General features: G+C 30.0%; 1 protein-coding gene across 11 annotated transcripts in view; it reads right to left on the reverse strand.

The window, feature by feature from the left end:
• The window catches only part of LOC106457632 (serine/arginine repetitive matrix protein 2-like), a 117,649-nt gene that overhangs the window by 34,182 nt on the left and 60,452 nt on the right, over positions 1-23,015 (reverse strand). For 3 of the 11 annotated variants that reach the window (XM_022383624.1, XM_022383622.1, XM_022383625.1), the window contains exons 4-5: positions 10,582-10,641; positions 5,930-6,003 (exon numbers count right to left, since the gene is read on the reverse strand). In XM_022383624.1, coding sequence (XP_022239332.1) covers positions 5,953-6,003; positions 10,582-10,641 — 111 coding nt within the window. In that variant the 3' untranslated portion in view covers positions 5,930-5,952. Of the gene's footprint in view, positions 1-428; positions 557-2,827; positions 6,004-10,581; positions 10,642-18,276; positions 19,597-23,015 lie in introns of those variants that run through there. The other 8 variants (XR_002610218.1, XR_002610217.1, XR_002610221.1 and 5 more) reach the window with 7 other exon arrangements.

Consider the following 23,015-nt stretch of genomic DNA (forward strand, 5'->3'; position numbering starts at 1 on the left):
CACTTTTTTAATTGGATTCTTTAGAAACTTTTTTAACACTATCCGTGACGGCCTATTTTTATTTTCTCAATGATGGGGGGGGGGGCTTTCTGGTCCCTCCTTTTTTTTAATATCTAATATTTTTACATGCTGCTAGTGAGAGAACATGTTGTTAAAATATTTGAATCCCACCACTGCTTACAACTCTTATAACGCAGAGTTGTTACAGAATTGATTTTTTATTGTTTAGAAATTAGAATTATCGTGAGAAAGATGGTTTTCGTATTGTTGATGTTTACAATAAGTGAAAAATGCAAGTGGTATGACTTATCTCGGCCAAAGTTTCGCCTGCATCAGGGCTAGTAGTACAATAACAATTACTGTTCTACCAGTTCTGGCCAAAGCGAAACGTTGGCTGAAATAAAAGATTTCTTTTATTATATATTTACCAATGCTACGATGTTTCCTTAGTCCAGTGGCTCAGCGGTAAGTCTGAAGGCTTATAACACTGGAAGTCGGATTTCGATACCCGTGGTGGGCATAGCACAGAGAGTCTCTTGTAAAGATTTGTATTTAACTACAAACAATAATAATATTATAATCACACTAATTAAAAAGTTTATACGTTTTTTTTAAAACATCAATCATATTACTAGTTTTGAAATCGCTGGATTATAAAGTCACTTAGCTAATCATTACAGAATATATTAACATTATTTTAACTTTGTTTGACTTAGGCTACTTATAGACTATATGATCGACACTGATTAATCCAAAATACTATAGTATAGTTGCAGTCGCTTCTTTTATATAAAAAGTGCCGAAAATCTGGTTCAGTATCACACAGCTAAGTTTTAAAAAGTTAACTATTATATTATCATTGTAAAAATGAAACGTTGTGGTATTTTCAATGAAAACTGATTTCCCGACAAGTATCAACAGAATCTAACCATGAAAAAGGACGCGAGACTTCTTCTGATTAAATATACTTGAACTGAGTGTTCGTTTTGTGTTAAAGTGAACAGGCTGGTCAAACTTTTCGTAAAACAAACAAATATATTTTTTCACGAAAAAAGAAAAACAATTCGGAACGCATAACCATGTACTACAACACAGAGTCCTCATTCCAAGATATGTAGTGGTTAGTCTTGAAGTCTTCCTTCTCGCAAGATAGATTACCCCGACACTAAACGAACTATAAAAGGTCTGTCTACAAAAACTAGAAACAAAAGTGGTATAAAGAAAACGCCAGGATTCCAAAATTAACTTGCTTTCTTCGTCCAGCAAACAGTGTGACCTCTGTCAGGGCTGGTCAGCTATCAGATTCAGTTGACGTCATACTTCAGCCAGCAAAGGATATTCCAGTTCTAACTAGTTTTAATCTAAGCTCAGTACATCTCTGACAACAAAATATGTCATTTAAAAAAACAAGGGGTTGTGGTGTCTAGAAAAATATATCAGACACCTTGGACCAGATGTTGCTACCATGACAGTCAGGAAACTAAATAATCAATAACTTAGAGAAAAAAACAACAACAAAAAACATTATAGATGGTATGAGACATGGTAGCCTGCATACCATAACAGTACTGCAGTTAGTGTGAAAAAGTTAAACGTTGTTACTTGTTAAAACGATAATACTATCTTAAGTGCTGTCATGTGTACTAGTCATCACAGGGTATGATGATTATAATTCAAATTATTATTATTATTAAAATTATAATTGTACTGCTCTAGAGTTGTTAGCTCATCTTCAGACTCGCTTGGATTGTCTTTTTGGTTCCCAATGGATACCCACTGACTAAGCTGGTTTTGTGACTCAGTTAGTCACTTCAGATGCAGATAAAGAAGACTTCTTTATCTCCAGAAACATGCCCAGTCATTAGTTATTATTGGTCCTCTCATCTGAGAACCTTCAATTACAGATGTAGAAAAATACATTGCACTCTGACCCTACTTGCCTGTCATGCCACCATCTGTGGGCACACCTGAGAATGTGAATAGCTTCACAGGTACTTACATTTTGCTTAGCCCCCTTTATGTATTGTTTAAAGGTGTCTAGGACGATGATGATGATGTACCTTACTGAGAAGTTTTTTTACTATGTGTCCTCTCTTTGTTCCAATCTCTTATGAGACTACCTGTTCCACTTGATTCTATCATGATTCCACTCCATTGACTTCCATTGGTTCTGGATTTTTTCAAACTCTGCAGGACCACATCTTCTACTTGTTGTGTTCTAGGTAGTTACCTTCCTGCTTAAGAGATGTTTTTGATGAATCACTGTCTTTATGCCTTTCCCCATTTCTCAACTCAATCTCAACATGGGTTTCCTGGCCTTTAGCATTTCAGAGGTAAGCCTACCAGATTTGAATTTTATCTTTTTAGAAATAAAATTAATTTCAAACAGGCACTTATCTCTGAAATACATTCCTATCCACCTCCCCACAACCAGGAGATGCATGGTTTTCCCATCAAGACTACAGATCAGAAATCTGGATTATAGCAGGAAGAAAGAGTTTATATATGTCCTCCTGATGCATGCAAAACAAGTAGAAGGTAAAAGAGTAGAGAACTCTGGATAAATTGATGCATTCCCTGCATTCAAATCCTTAAATCATATGGGTGTTGACAGCAAGAGAGTAAATTCAACAAGGAAACGCTTTTAAAGGTTCATTTTTTGTTTGTTGCCAATTGGCCAACTGATCTATCAGGCATCAATCAGTGTTTTTTTGTGTCAGAATCTTGAGGATTGCTGTTATATTTAAAACAGTGTTGGGGGCCTGAAAGAGCATAATTTACAGATTTTAGCTGATCTAACACATAGAGTTTCCTAAACTTTGATTTGACTACATTTTTACCAGGCTTTCATTAGACTTCCACTCAGTGTTTCTGAAATATTCATTTCTACTTGGAAACTCTAACTAATGTTTTTTCTTTCAATTGCCAATAACAGATTTGCATATTTTTATGTAGTTTTACTTTCTAAGAACTCAAGTTCTCTTGTTACTTTAAAGTAACTTTTCATTTTCATTTGTGTGGGTACCAGTTGGCTTTTGTCTATAATTTAGATAAGTATTTGTTTAAGTTTGCCAGTGAGTAAATAGTGTATAACTAGCCTCATAAGATAGTGGAACCTAGGTTTTCATTTGAGGTACACATTGTTATTATTATTATTGTTAGTTGGTAAGGTTTAGTCAAGAGTTAAATTATTGTGTTACAATTTAACTTAGAGAGACCCTCTGTTTGTAATTCTTATATTTTTATATTCTAGCCTAAGATACTAGAGGGCAGGGAAGAGAACATGCACTAACAAGAGAATATTATTGAATTAGTCTTTGTTGCTCTTGCTATTCTCACACACACATACTTTCGTTTCTAAGAAGCACATAAACACATGATCACTTGCCTTGTACTGTACAGTAGTGCTTTGTTGTTTTTGTGTAAATGGTAAAGATTTCAATTAAACATTAGTTCCTTTTGTACATCTGCATGTCCTGTCTCATTCTTTGTGCCGAAACTGTCACACATTCGATATGAGACCTGGAAACCTCTTGTTTCTGTAGACCTAGACCTCTCTGCTTTGCCAGAAATCCTCAAGATACATCAATGATGATGGAATTAATTTGTTTAAAAACATCTTAAGATTGTTAAACATGTTTTCCTAGTTTGCTGTTATTCTTGTCTTTGGTATTTTAGAGGTAAGTACCTGTTTGAAATTAATTTCAATTCTAAATATGATGAGGTTAGAAAACTCATTAAGTTAAACTTAAAAAAATTCTTCAGCAACATCAGTCATGAACAGACCTAAAAATACCAAGGGGAAAGACCCCAGAACGTGTGTGATTGTAATAAGAAAAACACAATTTCAGTTCAAGATTAGTTATCATATCCATAAATTTTCACAAAAGTCCTTAAATAATAAAATGTTTGTGAATAAGTAAATGTGTCCTCTAACCTATATATTTTCATATAGTTAAGTTCTTGAATGAGTAAGTATAGATCAAAATTAGCAATATGAATAACAAAGCTTATTTGATGTACACTTAAGTTTTTTTCAGTATGTCTCTTATTACAGTTCTGGCAAGTGGACTTCAAAATTATTTTTCAGTAGTACCATACTACACATTCAAGTAAATATTAATTATCAATAAAAATATTCAGATTATAAATTACTGTAAGTTGTTTTAACACTATACCTTTCTTGAACAAAACACATGAAATAGCAGGGTATTTTATTTTTCAACACTAAAAGAGACATTTGTCTTTAGGACATGAGCAAATATATGTTTCTGATGATCAAACACCAAATTGATTTATATAAGAAATGTGGAATACCATTTTTGTTTAAATATGTGAATTGAAAGGAAAACATAAATTCCCTTATTTCACAAAGAACAAATATTGTATTTTATATTTATGGCAAAAGTACTAAGGCAATTAGTGAGAAGCACCCTGACATTCATGCTAGGGATTGACTCACAGCTTAAAGTGCAGGGAATATTTTGTGGTATCACATGGACTTGAATATGGCTCACAAGCTCTAAAATCTAGAGCTCTACCAAAGGGTCATCCCATGCCTCTGATGGCACAAGCTATAGGCCCAAGATAAAAACAGCAATTAAATGAATTCTATAAAATAAAGAGGGTGCACACAACTCGCATTGTAAAGTACAAATATAAAAATAAAAAAAAGAACAACATACTAGAAAAGGTACTGAACTAATATAATAGTGATACAAAATTCACTGTCAAACACTTAAGAAAATAAAAGATAAGCTTATATGGCACCCACTATTGGTTTTTTTGTACTTCATATCAACACATTTTCCTCAAAGTAAAAACTAAGTGCTTGGGATTCTTATTTTCAGCATCACACTTAAGAGTCGTATACTTTTTGTTGTGTTGTGTTAAAATAGTGGTTAATTAGGTAGTTATTCTAAAAATTATGGTTCAAAAATATTTAACAATAAATAAGCTATAAAGTTTGAAGGGCCATCTTATCTTAGCAAACAGATATTAAATTTTAAAATGACAGATTTGCCCTCAGGAGGTACATGCATCTTTGGAAGTAATTAGGCTTAAAATTAAATTTATTGCAAAAGAAAGCTACTACAAATTAATTCTTGGTAGATTAATACATATGAAGCAATATTTAATTTGCCTTCAAACTCAATACAGGAAGATGGAACAAACCCTTTGGTGGATCTAAAGGCAGATGACACAAACACTTGGTGGATCAAAATTACATTTCATGCTTTTAAATTTTTTTATTGTAACTTTATATTTTTTTTGGTGTATTTAAAATTGTTAATTCTGTCTTCTACATTTTCTAGAATTGGTATTTATTGTTTTATAAAATTCCATCACATACTACAATGTTAAAAAGTATATTTTTGCCTCTTTCACTCAATTCTGTGCCAGACTTACCATTGGGAATGGAAGTACTCCAGTCTGTGTTCTTTTGTCACCTATACCTGGCTAGGAGGTATTTCTACCTACTCAATTTTATTTTTATGTGTGCCAAACTTACCATTATTATTTGACATACTCCAGGTCAATTGTTTCTTCACTTGCACAATATTAACACTAATACTGGAAGTACTCCAGTTCTTCTTTAGTCTTTTCTGTGTCCCTACAATATTCCTTATGAATATGATACTATAGTGTTAGATACAGATGAGAACATGTAAATTAGTCTACCATTCTGGAGATAGGTACATTAAACTGACATTGCACTAATAATAGTTTAATGTTAAAAACACTGGTATAAAAAATTAAGAGGTAAACATGCAGCTCCTTTATAAGAAACAACTCTACTCTGAATGCATATTGTTATGTATAATCCTAATTCATAAAAGTCTAACATTATCATTATGAAAGCAAACTTCTATTCAGTTATATGCTCTTTTGTTAGAACTAAGATTTAAATTGGCCAATAATAACATACCATGCATAGGTTCACTTTGTTCCTTAGACTGGTGTCTGGAATCTACATAATGGGCCTATTTCTCTGGAGCCTTTCTGTAATTATATAAAAGAAATGTATAACTTCTTTATTTAAAAAATTTCAACACACTGTAACTTACATTATAATTGTTTTTTTTTGTGTCTTTAACTACTCTAAATACATTAAATTTTTTGTAAAAAAAAACACATTAAGAATGAAATTAACAAAATATTGAGATAAAAGTTTAAACAGAAGGCAATTTGAAATATTTAATACAACTGGGTAATACTATAAAGTCTGGAAACAACTTTAAATGATAATGAAGAAAACTTTTATCACTGTCAGATGATGACAAAACTTTGTGCATTTGTTAAATTAGAACAGTTTTACTTCATTACCCATTCATGCTGTCTTTAAACCTTAAAAGTGGATTCCTCTCCATCATATAAGAATATTATATACAAGATGCCATATTTTGTTTAAGTTAATACTCTGAACACTGATTATGGTAGATTGCTTTTTCATTATTTTTCATACATGTAGAAGCATACCAATATTCATAGTTTTACAATTGATAAACTTTTCCAATATGAAAACCATGAACTTATTTGTGGCAAATTGCATTGACAGAAACAGTGTTAGAACTGAAAAGTGTGTGATTTCAATATTAATTACAAATCACCCAAATAATGATGTGCGAGATTTTTGTACTAAAAAGTTTAAATATTATTCCATAATTGTTTACAATATACTCTATATTACAATCAATTTGTAAGTTAAATGTAGCATACACTAAAAGTGTTAATAAATATACATGAAGTGACACAAATTATCAGTGTATATTAAACAAAAACATACTTACGATTTTTCAAAATTACATTACTATTAAAATTTCTAATAAATAATCTTAATGTTTTAAGTTAAAGATGAAAATTAACTTTCAAAAACTTGCAAAGAAAAAGTCGATGAGAAAATTTAAATGTTTTAAGAAACTGAAAATCTGTGGTCTTGATGTAACTGTCTGACATTTCCATTGTTTAAGAATGTATAATATCCCAAACAGAGAACTGGGTGTTTTAATTGATTAATCAGTTATCTATATACAGCAATAACAATGATTAGTGTCATATATACTGAGAAAGTAATCAAAATTAATGATCCCAATTTCCTAACAATTGATTATACAAAATTTTGATTATACTGACTGTCATGGAAATAATCAAAATCACTGTTTATGATTATTTCAACTATCAAAGTAATCACAATACTTACACCAAACTCTCTTGCCATGTTTTTATTTCTTGTGGCAAAGCTACTAAGACTATCTACCAATGTCACTAGTTTTTAACTACTGACTATAGAGAAGGCAATTGACAAAATATCTGACACCAAATTTTTTTGTTGTCATTGTTGAACTGCTGACTAGATGGATGGAAAATGTCTTGCAGAACCCACAACAATTTTTTTTGTGTTTGAATATCACTGTAATAATCAATTAACTAAACATAATAAATTAACAAGGCTGTCAATTAACCACTTAACAAATACCACTAATCACCAAAATGCAAAGTATTTAAAAATGAATGGGCTTTACAGCTTTACTGCATAAAAGTAAAATATTTTCTATATTCAGAATGAGGTGTATACAGTAATGGAAGACGAAGCAGAATTTTTAAAGTGATACTTGGAGAATTAGTTGTGATATACTGGAAATGATTCTCTTTCTGATATATTATTATTCAGAATTCAAATGAGAAACATAATTCTTTTTTATTCATTCAGCATATGTATATGAATTTTTATTCAATTCACAATTTCAGTCTTTTTTGCCCCTCCCTGAAAAAATTTCTGCAGTCACTCATGCACACTGGTATTTAAACTATATCCAAGATTAATATTGTTCAGTTACAAATTATTCAGAACTAGAATTCCTACCAGTACAGATGAATCTAGCCCAATGATAAAAGAACAACAACAATATAATGGTACCTGTAAATGGTCTAAACTTATCCTTAAAATGCTCAGTTTCCACAAGACCACAAGGTACAAGTATGCTCAAGTAAATGATTTTACATAAAACATAAATCGGCCACTTTTCCTTACTCTTTCATTGCCACATTTTTGGATAATCAACATTTTCACTGCTGTTTATTTTTAAATACACTATAAAAAACAAAAAGGCATATTTAATATTTCATTACTTATCTCAACATTGGAAATGGTAAACGTTTGAAAGTTTAAAGAGAAATAATTTTTTTCATGGTGGTACAAAATCCCAAACTGTTGCATGGTTAATATAACATTTTTCAAGGCTAAAACAAATGTTATTTAGTGTCCCATATATGTGTAACCATGGCAATGAAAAGAGTTCATAAAATTTCAAATTAGGCTTTTGAAATTTCACACTCTCAAGCTTGACTATTAAAATGTTTACCAACAATTGAGACAAACCGCCACACTTTCAAACATCTAAATTTTATTTAGAGTGATATGTCCTATAGAAATTTCTGAAACATTTTCTAAATTGTCAGAAAATTAAATGTTGAATAAAAGTTCATGTGTTATATTTCAGTCAAACTCTAAAAAAGTGTAGATAAATGGAAAAACAAATTACCACAGATAGAAACCCAAGCAGAAAAATCACAAAAACAACAAAAAAGGTACTATACATGTTTATTTTAACACTTGGATAAACTTGAAAATTTTCCTCCTGAACTAAAAAAAAACAACAAGCAAACAAAGTATTGATCATGCTACAGATTTATTTAATTTTCGAACCAAATTATTTTATCTATATTAATTTTAACACATTATACATTTTTATTATTCACACAAAGTGATAAATACACATTTCCAAACAGAAAAAAATTCATAAACTTTCTTAATCACCATTTTTTATATTGTGCATGAATGTTTTAGGAATTAACTATTTCCAATTACTCAGTTAAGTAACAAGTTCTATCAACCTTCTCACATAAGTAATTATTTTTTGTTTGATTTTTATTCTAATTACACTGTATAAGAATAAAACATGAAAGGAAAATAAAAATCTACATACCTATACATAAATATAATTTTCATACTATACTGTTATCCATCTGATCTCAGTGCCTTTACTTATTAAAAAGGAGGAACATGTAAACAGATTCAGCATTGCACTGGTAAAGTGGAGACTCTTTACACATTTAATTTTCAGTCGACTTGATGGAAGATTTTCAGAACCTTTTCACACAAATTATTTAGTCAGCAGAACCTCTATGTGAATGACACCATTTCACTAGGTTTTCTGGAACTTTTAACTGTAGAATCTCACACACACACATGAATGCAACAGACAAAAATACACTTAAATAAACATAGCACTGTACAGGAGTTTATACAGACCTAAATATCAAAGAAGCAGCATCTACCACAACAGCACTTCAGAAGTAAGCTAAACAAAAGTCCCTCTGGATTACAATAAAATAATAGAGAACAATTTTGAACAAGATAGCAAGTACCAATAAAGTTGTCCTATTATTGTGTTCATGCACAAGGCAATAAATATTATACCATTTACAGTGATGATTACTTAGTCATATTCATAAAATCTCATAAATTAACATTTCTATTTATGTCTCAGAGAAACATTCTAAGTAAAAATTAAATAAAACAATTTTGATATAACACAACAGTTTACTCTTTGGAAGCCCTAATGACAAAGAAATTTTATTCACATGATGTATAAGTATGTCCAACAACTGTACTTTTATATATTTAACAACTAAACAGTGCACTTAATCATTCCCTTTGTAGCCATGGCCAGGTACTTTATAAAACTGAGAGATTAATGCAAGGTCCTAAACACAACTTTTAACAGAATTTGTGCACTTATACAAGTTAACACACCAGAAAAAAACTTCTACAGAATAAAAAAAACAAACAAGTATACAGCTTAAAAATTCAATGGTTATTGAATCTCTGACTTTCTGTTTAATATCACTTTATTCAAGTATGGAAGACTTTGAAATAAACATAAATATTTTAAATGAAACCCACAAAGTTTAATGGCCACTTTTAAATAACACAACTGAAAAAAATTTAGAGCCATGTGTCACATAACATGATCATTGTTAACTTTATTAACTGTTTGTTGTTTGGAAGGTTTTCAAGGAAATTATTCTATATTTATATATGTATGAAGTATTGTTAATGCACAGGGAAAAAAACTTATACCATCTTTTAACTTTCAGAGGGACCAGACTGGAAAAATATGATACCTTTCTCAAAAGAATGAAACCACACAATGCCACATAACAGCAAAATGATAACCATTTTTTTTATTAGAAACAAAGATTAAGCCTGCTGAATATTGGGATTTGAATGAATACTCCAAAGCTCTGTTCACGAATCATGTTATAAATTGTATATGCCGCTTTTCAATACCTAATACCAATAAAATACAGAGTATTTTTCCACCCACGAATGTAGAAATAGACAAGTTACCTGGATTTTAGATTACCAAATTAAAACTTCACTTAAAAAAGGTAAACACACAGTGTTAAGTTATTCCTTTTTGCTTTATTTTTCTTTCTTTTTTCTTGAACTTTACAGATTTAATGAATTACTAGTTATTAATTTTACTCTTAACCAACATAATACATTAATATCACCTTCATTTCTCTCTCACTCCTACCGGTATATCCACATCTTTGGTTTCCATACTTCATACTCTACAACATTTAAATTGAAAAAATAGAACAGTTCAATAAAGATTTAGGACACTGAGGATCAGTTAATACCAAATTTTTTACCTCAGACAAAGCCATAAGCAAATTATTTCACTATACAAAAATTATTTACAGCAGGTTACAATTTTAATGAAATATAAATTTAATGAAATGTTGTCTGGCATTTGGACCAACAGTACTGGAAACAGTTATGGAAACACACAAGCACTACATAACAATGAGTATTGGCAACTATATGGTGAATTTATTAATAGTACAAAACATTTAAATAAAAATAGAAAAGTGAATAAGTTTTACATTGAACTAGCATTTTCTAAATGAGCTCTTTACTTCACACACCTTGTGTTCACGCTGCCAATAGACAATTAATTCACTCCCCATAATCCAGCAAAGTTATTTCGTCACCTTACGACCATTTTAAATTTTTTCATAAGCTCATTCAGTCTCAAGAATGTCCACAGCAAAACTTTGTGGAAAGCCAAGCCATGGTTGTTAGTATTCCATCAGCCATTGTACTGTCAAAATGTTGTTTCAATCTATTTGCCTTATGCTTGGGGTCACTGTCTCACGAATTCCTGTATGATGCATTGCCCGTACTTATCAATAGTCAGAATGCTATCAATTTTGTATAGATCACCAACACCATTGGCTGAGATGCATTCTTAAATCTATACTGATCTCCCACCATTCTTCAAGGTAAATTTTGTACCTTGAACCTGACATTGTTCTTCTCATCCACTTCAACCAAACTGTTGTTGATTGTTGATAAACAATTCAAATATGGATTTATCTGTAAAGAGCACATATCTCCAGCTTTGCTCATTCCACTGTTTGTGATCCAATGTCTGTCACAATCTTTTACTTACCTTCAAGAAGTTACACATCCAAAGAGACTACTTCGTGCTAACGTGTGTCCTGAGGTAACATTCATAGCTATATTTACAGTAAGGCTGTTGGCAAGTTATATATTCAGCAACTGTCCCATTGCCCACCTCGTACAGGAAATATGCCAAGATAAGTACCATAACTTTTGGTTTTCTACCTCAACCTCTTCTATCATTCATAGTGCCAGTTTAAAGTTTTCTTTTCAGTCTTGCTGCATTTTCTCATATAGAATATCCTTATTAGCCAAAAACTTTGATTTATACACATTTGTCATGTGGTATTTTAGTCCAGGGAGCTAAGACTAGAATCATACTACTACTATTGGAAATAGTATGACTGCCTGTACTTTTATAGCCTTTATACCGGCGTGACCCTTTCTAATCGGTTAGATGGTAACCAATCATGGTACAAGCTATCAACATATGAATGTACCCTGGTGTAAGTGATTTTCACAAGATAAAAGGGGTAGCACTCCCATACTATCTGTCCCTTTTCACTTTTTTTTTCTCCAGAATTTCCGTACTTATATCCAATGTATATGTCATACAAGATTCAATAATTTACTCAGTTGCAACTTCATCATAATAATTAGTATAAATTACTTACATTGTAACTGCCTTCCAAATGTTCTGAAGTTTTTGACATTAGAAAAAACTTTTAATTCATTGTTTGCCACTGAAACAAAAAACATTTTGTAGCAATATTTTGGGCATTAAACCATGTTACAGGTAGAATACATATGTACCATTATATGAAGCAAATGCTATTAATCTGATTCATTACAAATTGATGTAACAACATTAAATCATATGCTGTGTTTGTAAATATTTTTTTTACAAATGACTGTTAAAAACAGACTTTCAGAATTTCATTTGGCTAGAAAGTTTTCTTTAATGGTGGCTATTATCCAATGACAGATTTGATTATTTCTTTTTTTACATAAATTGTGTGCATTACTGTTACTATACTTCTCTAGACAAAATGAATTGTTCTATATTAATTCTACTTTCCTTTTATCTTAAAAAGTTCCCAGTAAATATTACTTCAAATCAATATTTCTTATAAATGTAATTTTCTAGTTCTTCTGTTATAAAACAGCTTATACAATTTTTATAGCTAGTCAGAACTGATATTTACTTTACAAAAAAAAGCTTCACTGTATCGTTTCAAAAACTTCTTAAAAATTAAAAAGCCATAAAACTATAAACGTTTTTGAAATATAACAATTTTTTTCAATACAAACATACAGTTTAATATTGGAGTCTAATTAGTGATATACAAATAGTAAATTATTCCTTAATTTATTAAAAAACATTATGATCCTGCACAATTTAGTATACACTAAAGAACAGTAAACTTAATTTACTAAACAAGTATTATGAATGTTAAGAAAAAAAGCAGAATTTTATTTTCTATAATACTCATATCAGATTAGAAGTAACAAATGAGATCAGTGTTGATAATCTAGTTACTCGGTCATCACTTTTTAACACAGTCCTCATTAAGTACATACGGTTCCTTTCATCATTTCAGTTTGGAAAATATGGTTGGTTATGAATACAATTATTCACATCATCAGATTAATTGAAGAATTTGTAATATTGACTTTTTACCTTAACTACCAATTGAAAGTATGTTTTTTTTTATATACAAACTTTTCTCATCTCTCCTTACAAGAATCTTAAATGAACAGTAATGTATTGTTGCATCATATTCACCGAGAGCATGCTTAGGTATATTTGATTTTTATTGGTCATCAGATTTCCATGTCATTTTATACATTTTTGACAGCCACCTATCAATATTATGCAAATAACTTCTATAAAAGTTGCCATTTCATTATATGGCAAGGTTATTGATATTATTATTTATTGGTAAAAAGTCCCTAAAAAACTGTAAGGTTGTCACATAAAGTTATTTTCAACTATATTTTACTTGTTTGTGTTATCCACCCTTTTTCCTTCCAGCAATGCAAAGATAAGAAAATACTTATGCCAATAATAAATCAATTTTCTTGTCTGTTATTGGCCACTTTAAAATTTTATTCATCCCAGCAACAAGTGTACTTCAAGGCTATTCTAAGACACCCTGCATAGGGATGCTATGGCCCCTAGGTTGTAAACCATTGGTTTAACAGGACAGCCTTCTTTATGTAATTACCTGGTGATCTTATACTAAAAATATTCCTCTTATATCAATAACTTATCTATAAGGTCTATTTTCATCGTAATATTCAAAAATATATCTATTTAAGAGTTATAATCCACACTATTTAATATAATTATAGCATTTCCCTTATCAGGTTTCATGATATTTTGTAACCTTTAGCTAAAGTTTTTTATGGTTATTAATTCTTTATTAAGAATAGCAAATTTATAATCAGAATTATAACTGATAAAAGAAGATAACAGTTCCAATAGCTACCACACATTTCAGAATCACAAGACTATATTTTATTTTGAAACTTGTAATAGGTAATAAATAATTTTCACATTCAAATTTAAAAGAAGGAATAGCAAATTTTATATTATGGGTATGCTAGTACTTTCTATTGTTTGATTCAAAATGGAATCATGAAAATTAATTATTACAGTATTATGATGATTAATAAAGTACTATTTGTCAGATGTGTTATAAATTAGTTTTCTTTAGTTTTAATTAATATCTTATCATTCTGTCTACTAATTGAATTTATCAACTGTATGTAGTCTACATTATTAACTTCATTTAGAAATAACAGAGCCTTTTCAAATTGTTTCAGTCTTCCTTGATTTACACTATTGAATAATTTCAAAATTCATAAATTATTTTTAATTCTTTGATATTGTTTAAATAGGTAAAAAAAAAGGAAATCTTAAAATTAACAAAATTCCATTATTAATTTTATAATATCTTAAATGTAACTTAGGAGTTACTTATTCTTTCCCTGTTTTAGGCCAATTAATGGTTTTTATGAATACATTTATTTAACTACTTACTCAAGTATGAAAATTAGTGTAATGGGTAATGAAAATATAAAGAATTAACAAAATAATTTGTTGTATTTATCCTAGGTTTACATTTTCTCTTGAGTGAAAGTAACTCAACCTATATTTCATTCGCATGCACTTTGAGCATCACATGTAATACTCATATGAAGCTCTTTTCTAATATCATATGTTGAACCGAAACAACCTGTTTCTATAGCCACGTTCATGGAGATCAGCTGCATAACAAATAAATGTAGCTGTGCATCACATATATCACCAAATTATCATACTGACTGCTGATAACAGTAAGAATACATTTATGTGCACAATGAGAAAAGGTCACATATCATAAAAAGTCTTTCAATTAAAAACTTAAAGCCACAATGCAACGAAACCAGTTCTACAATTAGTATGTTGTTGTAACAAACAGTACAATTATACATAACTCTTCAAAATCATGTCCACCAAAAGCTATCTTTGAGACAACCAAAAAATAGGGAAGTCTCATGGTGCTAGGCCAGGACTATGTTCAGGATAGGGACACAGTCTATCCAAACTTCTCAACTACCGTCATGCGGCAGGGGAATATCTTCCATTTGAATTCTGAATAACCTTCAACATTGCAATAACATACAGTCTTTTCATCATTCTTCATTAACAACTTGATTACAGTATGTTTTTCAAAACCATTGTCACTCACAATTTTAGTTTGGTATTGTGTTGCTATTCTGAAAACATAAGATATCCAGTACTAACACCAGATGGATGTTGATTTATTAACATGATCATTCTCCAGCTGAATCCAACATATAGGAAAAACATCCAAGTTTCTTCCTAAAACTTTTTGGATATTAACCATGTAGTAGTGTTTAAAAATACTGATTAATAAAGGTTGAATTAGGTCAGTTGTAATAAATAATTTATTATGTTGATTAAAATTCTATAAACAGATTGATAAAAACTGTGGATTTTTATACTGAAGTTCATATTTCAATTTTATATTTTATACAAAACATTTTCAGCATTAAAAACATTAAAACACTGTCAGAGGTTTTTGTTTTGTTTAAAAAAATAATGCTTTGCACAAAAAAAAATATATAGATAAATAAAAGCAACATAAAGTGGCTAACTAAATCTCAAATTTGTCTTAAATGGAACTTCTTCTGTGTAGTAAAAATAAATATTCAACCAAGTAAAAAATGTTTTTATATAATTTATTACATACATAAAGTGTATGTTATATATATACTTGGTTTCTATACTTAATAAGCAATTAAAATATAGATTAAAGGCATGACAAATAAATACCTCATATATAAAAATATTAACTCACCCATTTTATCATTACAGTTGTATTTGCATTAAAAAGATGTTTTCCATTTAAGAATTACAGTTTTATACTTCAAACCAACTATAATGTAATAATGGCTGGAGACGGCATTACCCATTCAAGCCGTCTCCAGCCATTATTATTCTCAAAGTGGGTTCCTCGTCAACTATAACCTATAAATATTTTCAAATAATGCCTTGAAAATTTACATAAGAAATAAGTATTCTCAAAAAATATTTTTACTCAGTTTACTGGTATTGTAATTACATTTATTTGATGTAAAATGTATAAAATTAAATACAAAAATTTAAGAAAATTGACAGAAAATAAAGATAAGTTATCTAACTCATTTGATCTCCTAATAATTTCTTCCTATCATTTTTACCCCAGAAGTTAGCATTTTCCTACACTGAAAATGTATTTCCAATAGACACTTACATCCACTCACAAAATAGCTTCTTTTGAATTTTCAACTCACACCAAACCTGTGATGTAATTGTTTAGTCGTAGACATTAACATTAAGCATGGTCGCAGGATAGACAGTGCAAATTTTCAAAAAACATATAGCTGGTCAGGCACCACTTGCAATAGAGTGGGATCCACAATACAATAACAAAAAGGAAGTGTGAAAGCAATCTTTCATAATACCGAAATGCAAAAATTTAGATAAACAGTAACGAAAAACTAAGTCAGTAGTATAGCAGAAAACATCGACAAATCCATGAGTAAAATCCAGCGCATCTATATAGTACTACTACCAATCGAGAAGTGATCAATGAATGCTGATGTGACGAGGGCACTGGTTACAATAAGAGTGGTGTCACACTTCTATTGATGGAGAGTTGCTGCATGATCATTTGTATGTGGATATGCAGAAGCGTGAAGAGGAAGGCTAGTGGCATGGGTTGAAAATTGAAGCCAATAAAGGGCAGTGCTAGTTGAGAAAAGCTATTTTGTGAGTGAAGATAATATGTCGTATCAGAACAATGATTTCCACCTTGGCATAAAACATAAAGGTAAAATATTTTTCATTTCTTCATACCTTAATATTAATACATTTTTTCGGATATCATGTCAACAAATGAATTTCTTCAGCTGAAAATATAAACAAGCATTTTTATACAGTATTACATATAAAATAATTTGTCAATCTTGTTTTCCACACCTATCTTACATATGCAATTCCATTGAAATAAAACAAATCACACTTTATAAATTTTTCATTAAAAACCATTCAAAGAACTTTCCACAAAGAATCTTTTACAAATAAATTTTCACTGAAACATAGCAGCACCTCACCCTGAAAATATTTTTTAGTTTGAGCTAGTGATGCAATTCAACAGATTTAACCTTTAGTTATTAGAGAAAATAAATTGAAATTGATGTTGTTTTTATTTCCTGATGAAAAAATTATTTTATCAACATCTAAACATTCAGCTTTTAAAATAAAATAGACAACTTGCATTATCCACTCACCTACATTAGGTTTGGTAATTGTTGTGCAATAAAAGACATTGTCTTCATATAGCTAAAGTTAATTAGTTAGATCATCATCCTTATCTAGCTGATATCTGATTATTTACAAATCTTGCTTCTCAGATATCAGCACAAGAACACTTTAGGGAGTTCTTTTTTATTCCTACACACTAAGCATGGAAATACAAAGGTTTTTATCTCACATTGGTATTGGTTTTCCTACCATTACAACAGCACATTCAATGTTCTCCGAGTTCCACAAGTTGGTTCTACTGATAATTGTATATCATAAGTCATAATACACTTTGTTTAATATACTTCAGTATGTTACTGAGAAGCACTGAAGGAATCGTATATCGGTAATCATGAAGCAAGTTTAACTAGTGTACCGAATGGGAGCAGGATAACTGCTGGAGGACAGTTGCCGGTATAGGACAACTGCTGCCATTTTATGGTTAACTTTTGACTAGATAGATCATGGTCACCAAACTTTTGGTTTAAAATCTAGACAATCCTCCTTTAACGTACATGTATCAAGTTTTCTTTTGTGAATTTGGATTACTCAGATTTTTTGACTGCCAGTTGCCCACCATCAGTTGTCCTATACCAGCAACTGTCCTAGATTCGCAATGAATTATTACAGTAAGACAAGGAATAGGCTCTGTTTCAGCAACTTTTACAAATAGTATTTATTTTACATACTAAAATCAGTTACAAGCTTTACATGTTCAGATTAATGTTAGGATACTTATACAGCACGCACACACACACAACATTATTTTAATATATATTGATTATTATTAAGCAACATGAAAATTCAGTTACAGTTTTACTAAAATATATCCTTTGATACCTCATTTAATACACATATCATTCCTTTCTAAGATTGAGCTAACTACTATGTTATTCCTTAAATAATATAATACTATTTTGACAAAGTTATAAAGTTCACTTACTCAGGGATTAAACTTTGTTCCACAGTTGAGTTGTTCTTCAGTAGACTGAGTATTGAGAAGCCAGTTTAGACAACTCTCTGGCTAACTTGGCTGGCTTAATGACTAACCCAATTCTGGGTTAACTGGTTAAATATGCTAACTTATATAACTCACTTAGAGCAAGGAACATTTATGAAGGAACTTCCATCCACTCACTAGAAATTTTGCATCACGTGCTTACCTCATGACTGTTGCACACAGTACATCATGTGAAGCTTTGGCTCATTATTAACTTGTTGTTTACTTCAATACAACTTTACTTGAAGCTTTCATTGTACAGAATACCAATTTAGTTCTTATTAATGTACAGGATTATAAAAGTTCATTAATAAACTGAACCACCTACTCTCTTGCTTCATCTACAGGTCAGTGTTGGTGTATGTTTTTCCAATTAGAAGAGCTGAGAACGCAATTGATGATTCACTCTTCCAGTTAGGCCTGTCATGTTGAATAATCATTCTTCATAAAATACACCCACATTATTTACAAGGACATCTATCTAAGACACTAGGAGCAAAATACAGTCTAAATAAATACACAATACAGAATATATTTAATTTCGATGCACAAGTAATATCCAAGTTTTTCATGTATATCTTCCATACACATATATTACAAGTCTTACAGCTTATTAAAATTAGATGTAATGAATAGTCAGAAATGAAATCTTTTATTCCTCCTTTCTTTAGAATTAGCAAAAAATTTTCATATGAAATATCACAAAAGTTTTAATCCTGTCTAGACAATTTTTCTTCTCCATGTAAGAAAACTGATCCAACTTATTATTCCTAGAGTAAAAGAATGCTTGTGCTTATCATAATACTTTAATTAATTCAGTCTTTAACTTATTACTTATTAAGTTCTTTCGTTAGATATTTTCTTCTATATCTAACTACTGGGCTTATTAAAGCCATAATAATTATTCTTTAATGCACAATCAACAGGATAAGGATGTTAATTTTTACATTTCCTCTTTTATCAGAAAACTATTCTGTAACATCCAGTCAAGTGACTACGGTTAATGAGTTTAAAATTTATCAAACTTTCTAAATATCATACCTTTTTTTGTTTAATTTATAAAGACTTGCATTCATCTCTCAACCTGACCTATCACCAGAATTAGATAATTCATAACAGTATTTTGAACAGTATAGCCTTTTAAGTATGTTATCGTAACATACTGTTATCTTCAATATTCAAACACGATGAAAACTTTAATATAAAATATATGCAATTGTTAAAGTTTACCAATGTTATTAATATACAGAATAACTCATAATGAATGATTCATCTTTATTACATCATTATACTTAAAAACCAAAATTAATACCTTTAAAATATTAATATGTATTAACCATAACAAATTTGCTTACTAATGCTTTCAACATAGCCTTTTGTATGTAGTATAAGTAACATTCATTTGAAGTTTAGTATTTACAAGGCTCTTCATCATTCTTAATCTTTACTTGCTTTACCTACAAAATCAATAAAACTTTTGATTTGTCAATACTGACTCAAATCCATTATTTTCTTTCTTAATGTTATCAATAATTTTCTAATTCTTTTAACTTAGTACAAATTATTTTCTTATGAACAAGTTAAGCAATTCAATCTTCCTTTCAGTTTAGAAAAAGTTTTCCCAAAATCAAACAACAACTTCAACATTTTCTCTATGGCCACTATCAATTACTCAACTCCTTAGTGAGAGATCTTCCAGGAACAGAAACCTTTTTTTTACTATAACCATCTTCTTCCAACATCTATATAAATCAATCACTTGAAGTTAGAACTATGTTCAGTATTATTTGTAATAAACTCAAAAATAAAAAATAATGGTCATACATATCTATATGAAACTGGTATAATGTTCTTTATTATAGTATATCTAATTTGTAACATGGAAAATTAAAAACATTCTCTAACAGATCTGTTTTTCTCTTTATCCTTGTTTATGATAATTAGTGAATTTTTTAAATAACCTGCTATATTCAATAGATAGTGACAATCCACTCCCCTGCCTTCCAAAGTCAGATGATGAAGGTGACAACTCACCCATTCAGCTACTTCTCAGTATACTACTGTGAAATAATCTACCAGGATAGGTGGTTTGAATAAAAACATGCTTGCTTGTCTTGATGTTATAAACTTGTAACATAACTCGTATTTCTTGAACAAAAACATACTTCTTCTAGGTTTGACTTCCTTGGTTGGTTATTCTTAATCATGACTACTTATATGAAATGGCTTAATTCACATGAAACAAATTTCATAAATTACTGTCTAATACACTTCTCTACACTAAACTCTGTTTTTTTTTCTTTTGTTCTTAAAATGATGTGTGCTTCTTATATAGTAATACTTCCCTCAGATTGTGTTTACTTGATATACCCAGTAACCTCACACTTCCTTTTATTTTGTTAGCCTCACCTTTCACAAACTGTAAAGAAAACTTCTAAGCAATTTGTTGATTTTGCTTGGTAGTTCAACTGGTTACAGTTATAGTTCTGTTTTAACTAATCCAAATCCTTATACATTTTGTATATCTTGTTTTTCTTGTGATATTAATCTATTATAGTCTGTTTTCTTCATTAAACCACTGTAATCATGTCATATAAAAAATGCTATACAAAGTTCTAGTAATGTTTTATGTATTTTACTTACTTCTGATGTCTCTATGGTACAAACATGTCATATTTAGTCTTCAACTGTTCCCATTGTATCTTCATTTGTCATTCATCATTTTCTTGTTTCACAAATGTTAGAAACATTAAACTATCATGAAAATATACTTTGTTCCTCTATTTTTATAATCTCAGTTGATTTATTATCATTTCATTTGACCTTTCAACTGATTCATTGAATTTTATAAGTCTAAACTCATTAAAAAATTAACTTTCAGTCTATTTTGATCCAAACTAACACAAGAATTGTGCTCAAGAGTTAATTTTTATAATCACTAAGATTATAAAACCCAACAATCTGTGTTATACCAGTGTAACAGACATTTATTGTCACTATTCTCATTTTTATTTTTCTGCATTTTCATGCTTGATCATTTCACTCAAAATAAACAGTAGGCTTACTAGAACTATCAGTGTCTGTTAGCTTCTAAAAATCAATTTGTTTGTTTATTGTTGAGCACAAAATTATATAATCAACTATCTGTGCTATAACTACCACAAGTATCAAAACCTAATTTTGAGTATCATTAGCATACAGACTTACTGCTGAGCCACAAGGGTATTCAAAAATCAGTAAGAAATAATTTATTTTTTCATTTGTTAATAATTTGTTCAAAAATTTTGTATCCTTTTGGTTAATTCTTGAGCTGTATATTGAATCATATTTATGAAATTTGAAGATAAACTAATTTCTTGTCAATATTCAGAGAAATTTCTAGTTATAAACACTGATGATGCTTTAAATTTACTTACTGGTGAATGTTTGATCTCAGACATACTATAAATAATATCAATTAATCTTGCACATCAAATATCACATTCCTGAGGTTTTGGTTCTGTTAACATACAATGGATGAGGGGTAAGTATTTTATTACTCTGTAAACAAAAGATGATAAAGTTGGTTGTTTCAGCACAAAACCAAAAAATGGGCTATACAAGTTTCGTCCTCCATGGGGAATCAAACTCTGGCTTTTAATACTGTAAGTCAATAAACTTACTTTAATAAACCAATGGATGACAAGGTTTAAACTGAATAAACTTTGAGTACAACTTTGATTTTTTTAATATGTCACCCCTTAGTCATTTTTCTCTAAGTACATATGTTAAATCATTCAAAACAGATAAATAGGGATTTGAGTTTTCTTATTCATCTGTGTGTGTAATATGGAAATTAACACAATCTAATCAACCTCTGACTTTCAGTGGTGGCTATTTTCACATCAGCTCAAGTAAAACACCTGTATTTTACCATTATGTCTTGTTCTTGCAAACTGTATATAACAGAGTAATTTCACATTTATTCAATACCTGCTATAATTTTCTTTCTTGATGTATGGAAATAAGGACATCACTTTTTGTTTGCTATTACACCCAGTAATTGTACTACTTCTACGGAATTAAGAGTGAAAGCACAGTAGAATATGTTACGATATGTCAACCACCCTACATCTACCATATTCTGTATCAACAAAGCCTTTTGCCCAAAACCTGGGTTCATCAGGCCAGCTGGAACATGATACAGTTTTGGTCCAGGCCTCATTTATATCACCAAATTTCATTAATAATGACTATTGTGGTTTGAACTAGATTAAGTAAGTGATCTGTAATTACTGGCAACTTTATTTACAAATCAGATTTATTTGGTAAGAATTAATAACAAATTAATATTTATTATATTGTCTGCAGTGTGTTCTATCTACACTCACATATGTTAAAGCATATGGTACTCCAATATAACGTGGCCAGTGTTTCTAAACCTTCATTTCATCATCAGTCTCACTTAAGCTTCACACACGTGAAAATGGCTGGTATGGAAAGTGCACACTACATAACCAGTTGATGCATGCAAAGCACAGTATTTCTTTAGTAATACCACGTGTGTGTGTGTGTATATATTATAAATAGTCAATCTTCTAACCTTACATTCTTTGAAAAGTCAAAACAGATGATAAATAAACAAAAATAATATAGACTGCAAGAACACAAAAGTTACATAAGAAATAATAAAATAGAAATTT

This window comes from Limulus polyphemus, unplaced genomic scaffold, assembly GCF_000517525.1.
Source record: "Limulus polyphemus unplaced genomic scaffold, Limulus_polyphemus-2.1.2 Scaffold353, whole genome shotgun sequence".
Taxonomy (NCBI): Eukaryota; Metazoa; Arthropoda; class Merostomata; order Xiphosura; family Limulidae; genus Limulus; species Limulus polyphemus.